Source organism: Sinocyclocheilus rhinocerous, unplaced genomic scaffold (assembly GCF_001515625.1).
Source record: "Sinocyclocheilus rhinocerous isolate Xijiao unplaced genomic scaffold, SAMN03320098_v1.1 scaffold1153, whole genome shotgun sequence".
NCBI lineage: Eukaryota > Metazoa > Chordata > Actinopteri > Cypriniformes > Cyprinidae > Sinocyclocheilus > Sinocyclocheilus rhinocerous.
The window spans coordinates 205,046-209,283 of NW_015624593.1; the positions used below are offsets into that span (position 1 = coordinate 205,046).

Sequence of the window (4,238 nt, forward strand, 5' to 3'; positions counted from 1 at the left end):
ATCTGGCTGCGGTACTGGAAGAGCAGGGACGACTTCAGCGGCCCGCAGTCCGTGAACAGCTCTTTGATCAGCTCGCTGGTGTTCTGCCGCGTGTACGGGTTCGGGAACGCCACAATAGCAGTGATGGCAGCGACCGTGATCACCTCCAACACCGGATACTTACCTAAAAATCATGCTCATATAAAATGATCACAATATAAAAAAAACATAAAATAAAACGTCAACTAAATAAAATATATATAAAAAAATCTTAAAATTCATTTTATTTTCATTTTCGTAGTTGAAAATTAAAACTAAAGCTTGATAAAAAATTAATAAATAGAAACACTAACCAAGATTATGATTAACTAAAACCGAAACCATATAAAAATGCATTACTTAAAAACTTGAATTGAAAAAAAAAAAAAAGCTAGTTACCAAGAGAACATTTCTCGTTTTTGTGTAGTTTAAATCCAAGTATAAACTAAAATAAATAAAACTGAATAAACTAAAAATAAAAACTTAAAAAACAAAGACATATTTTGAAAAACAAAAAGTTATAAAAATGACAACACAACAAAATTACAAAAAAAAAAAAGAATTACGTGAAAAAATATAAAAATTTAATTTAATTCAAGATATTAACAAAATCTATTTAAAACATTTGATAAAAACACAAATAAAAGACACTTTTTTTCAAATCTGTAATCTGTTAAAAACAAATAAAAATGTTAAATAAAAGAGAAACTTAAAAAAAATAATAATTTGATAAAATGTAAATAAAAAAATAAATATGTAATCCATTAAAACACATAACACACATAAAAGATACTCTTTTAAAAAATTGTGTGGCCATTAAATGGAAATAAATAAAATACATAAATCTGTAATAAACAAAGCAGAGAGACTACAGATAACGGATTTTATTTACATTTTATGGCCATTAAATAAAAAAGACCTTTTATTTGTGTTTTTACAATTTTATTTTTTTTGGTCATAAAATTTAAATAAACTGGCCACTAAATCTTAACAAAACCCTTAATAGTGTATTCTAGTGTTGTCAAAAGTACCAACGTTGGTACCAGTCGGTACTGCAACTTTAAAAACATCCATTTCCCGCTAACATCTGAGCGGATTCATAAACACCGCTTATTGGCCATAGTGTTCACGCGCTCAACAGATATGACCAGAACACTAACCCCGGGTTTCACAGACAAGGCTTAAGCCTAGTCCCAGACTAAAATGTAAGTCTAAGCTGTTTCAACTGAAAGAAACTTGCACTGACTGATCTTAAAATATATCAGTGCCTTTGTTTTGTCTCAAGATGCACATCAGTAATGCTTATTTATAAAAAATGACTTAAATGTCCTAATTGAACTATGGCCCAATCCTGGCTTAGTCTAAGCCCTGTCTGTGAAACCAGGCCTAAGTGTATGAATGTAACTAAAACACTGACACTAATTAGGACTGCACAGTGCACAATTAATCGAATTTCTAATCGTGATTACAATTATGGATGCCACAATTACGTAATCGTTCAAAGCGGCAAATTAATCGTTTAAAGTCCACTTATGTTATTCTGCAAGTTTAAGATATGTTTTTTTCTTTCTACATGTTATCTTAAGGGTTTTTCCATTGTTTTAGTTTTAGTATAACATTATAATACAATTCATATTTTTACTTTTTTTATAATTTAAAGAAGAAACCAATCCGATGTATAGTTGACATTTGAGGCTTACTTATATAGAAAAGCACTAAAAGTTTTTCAGTTAGTGTTTTCAGCTTGTTTATTTTCATATAAAAATACGGCATGCAGTTGCATCAAACAATGGTATAAACATCATTCAATGTAAATTGTGATAATCGTAATTAATAATCGCAATTACAATTTCAAGGGAATAATCGACAATTATGATTTTTGTCATAATCGTGCAGCCCTAACACTAATGCAAGCGTCATGTGCGTACCGAAGCGTGTGGACTTGCGGCGGCGGCACCAGGCGATGTTGGCCCGGATGAAGAAGGCTCCCCACAGGCCTCCGAACACCCCCAGCAGGATGAAGGGGAAGAGCTCGAACAGGTACCAGGGCGTGTGGTACTCCACGTAAAACAGCACCAGACGACTGTTTCCGAACGGGTTGATGGAGCGCAGCACGAACGCCGCCACCAGAGCCGCGAAGAATGAGCGCCACAGAGTCTTCAGAGGGAAATAATAGCTCACCTGAGAGAGAGAGAGAAACACACGTATTAATGCATTAATTCAATTCATTAAATAAAGACAACAATTTTTAATGGACATAAAATGTACATTAAAAAAATTCATCGGCTAGTAAGGGAAAAGGTGGGTAGCGGTTGCTGGATAAACAGAAGACTGAACCGCTTTCATTGATTCAACGTGACTAATAAACACAGGACTACGACAATATATGACTCATCTGAGTTCTTATTATAATTTTCATTATGATAAAGTATATAATCATGCAATGCCTTTATCACTGCTTAGAATACTATGAAATATGTTGCGTGCCTTATTCTGTGTAAGAAGCCACATCATCTCACATAAGGATTTATTTTCAAACACTCGACTGACGTTATGAAGTGAGTTTGGAGTAAAAATATGTTATTAAAGGTCCCCTGAAATGCTTAGAAACACGCAGCGTTACTCTGTGTTACATATCAAGGACATATCAAGCAGCCCCGCCCCTTTTTAAAATAGCCAATAGCATTCGTTTATATCACAGCTTGGGCTAGAGCCGTTCAGAGCCGTTGAGCTTCGTAAAGCCGCATTTGACAGGGTATGCCAGCCACAATCTCATCCATATTGCTATAAAATATAGCATTCTGTGTAGATTTCAAAAAGCTCCGATTAGGGCTGCATGATAAATGGAAATGGAATCGAGATTGCGATTCGACAGAAGCTGTGATTGTCATGCGTATCTTTCTGTGATCAGCAGTAAATCTCCATCCAAAGGCCAGAGTACGATGTGACGTCAAAAAAAACGTTGAGCCGTTTTGGCGGAAGTGACGAACTGCAAGCTTTGAATGCTTATATCTTCTAAATGCGAATTTTGTCACTGTTTTGGAGCACACTGCCTTATAGATAACCTTAAGACTAACATATTGATACTAACACCCAAAAAACTTTAATTTTGATTTCATGGGGACTTTAAATGTGGTATTTTCACATGCTTTCAGATGGAGCAGCGTTTACTACACAGAGCCGTAGTTCACTGACAAGCTACGCAAACAGCTTTCATAACCACAGAACGATTAACTATTAATATTCATTATTGCGTAGCTTGTCAGAGAACTACGGCTCTGTGTAATAAATGAACTACTAATATACTAGAGATTTACTACTAATCACAGAACGGCTTTACTGACGATCACATTCGATTAATCGTGCAGCCCTAGTATAATCACATAGATAACAGTTATTTTAAATTCGAATAATATTTCACAATTTGACAGTATTTTTAATACTGACCTCCTCCAGACTGAACAGAACTCCTCCGATAGGAGCCCCGAAAGCCACAGACACACCGGCAGCCGACGCCGCCGACAAAACCTGCCCGCAGAGACACACAGAGTCACGGACGGAAATCTTGAAATTGTAGAACATTTCTGTTTAAGAGAATTAATCTATGTCCACAAATGGTGTCTAACCTCTCTTTTCTTGGCCTCGTTTTTGCTGTATTTGGGGAAGAGGTAGGAAAAGATGTTTCCGCAGCAACAGGCCACGTGGACCAGCGGACCTTCCTTCCCCAGACTAAGGCCATGCACATTATCTATGAGCGATTACCATCATCTGAAATATCATCTGACCCTTTCCACTGAATATGTGGGTGCCCCGTGATTTTTACTGCATTAGAGGCACAAAGCTAATGTTTTTATTGCTGCTGTTGTGATAACGGTTAAATATGTTAGATTAACTAATGTAAAAGAAAACATGAAAGAACTGAACTTATTTTCAACAATTAAAATGACGCATAAATTTCCACAAATGCACAAAAAAGAAAAAAAAATCATTAAAATTGTGATCTGAGAAACAGCATTTTGATGCTTTCTACAGTATAATGGAGGGACAAATAATAGCCAGGGTTATTTTTGTATTATTGAGATACTATTGTAGTTTTTATGTATATATATATATATATATATATATATATATACATACACATACATATATATATATATACATACATACATATATACAGTGGGTACGGAAAGTATTCAGACCCCCTTAAATTTTTCACTCTT

General features: G+C 34.9%; 1 protein-coding gene across 1 annotated transcript in view; it reads right to left on the reverse strand.

The window, feature by feature from the left end:
- LOC107745150 (H(+)/Cl(-) exchange transporter 3-like) overlaps positions 1 to 4,238 on the reverse strand; it is a 71,106-nt gene that overhangs the window by 21,309 nt on the left and 45,559 nt on the right. Inside the window, 4 exon segments of the mRNA XM_016559000.1 lie at positions 16 to 163; positions 1,947 to 2,199; positions 3,466 to 3,546; positions 3,645 to 3,782. Coding sequence (XP_016414486.1) covers positions 16 to 163; positions 1,947 to 2,199; positions 3,466 to 3,546; positions 3,645 to 3,782 — 620 coding nt within the window.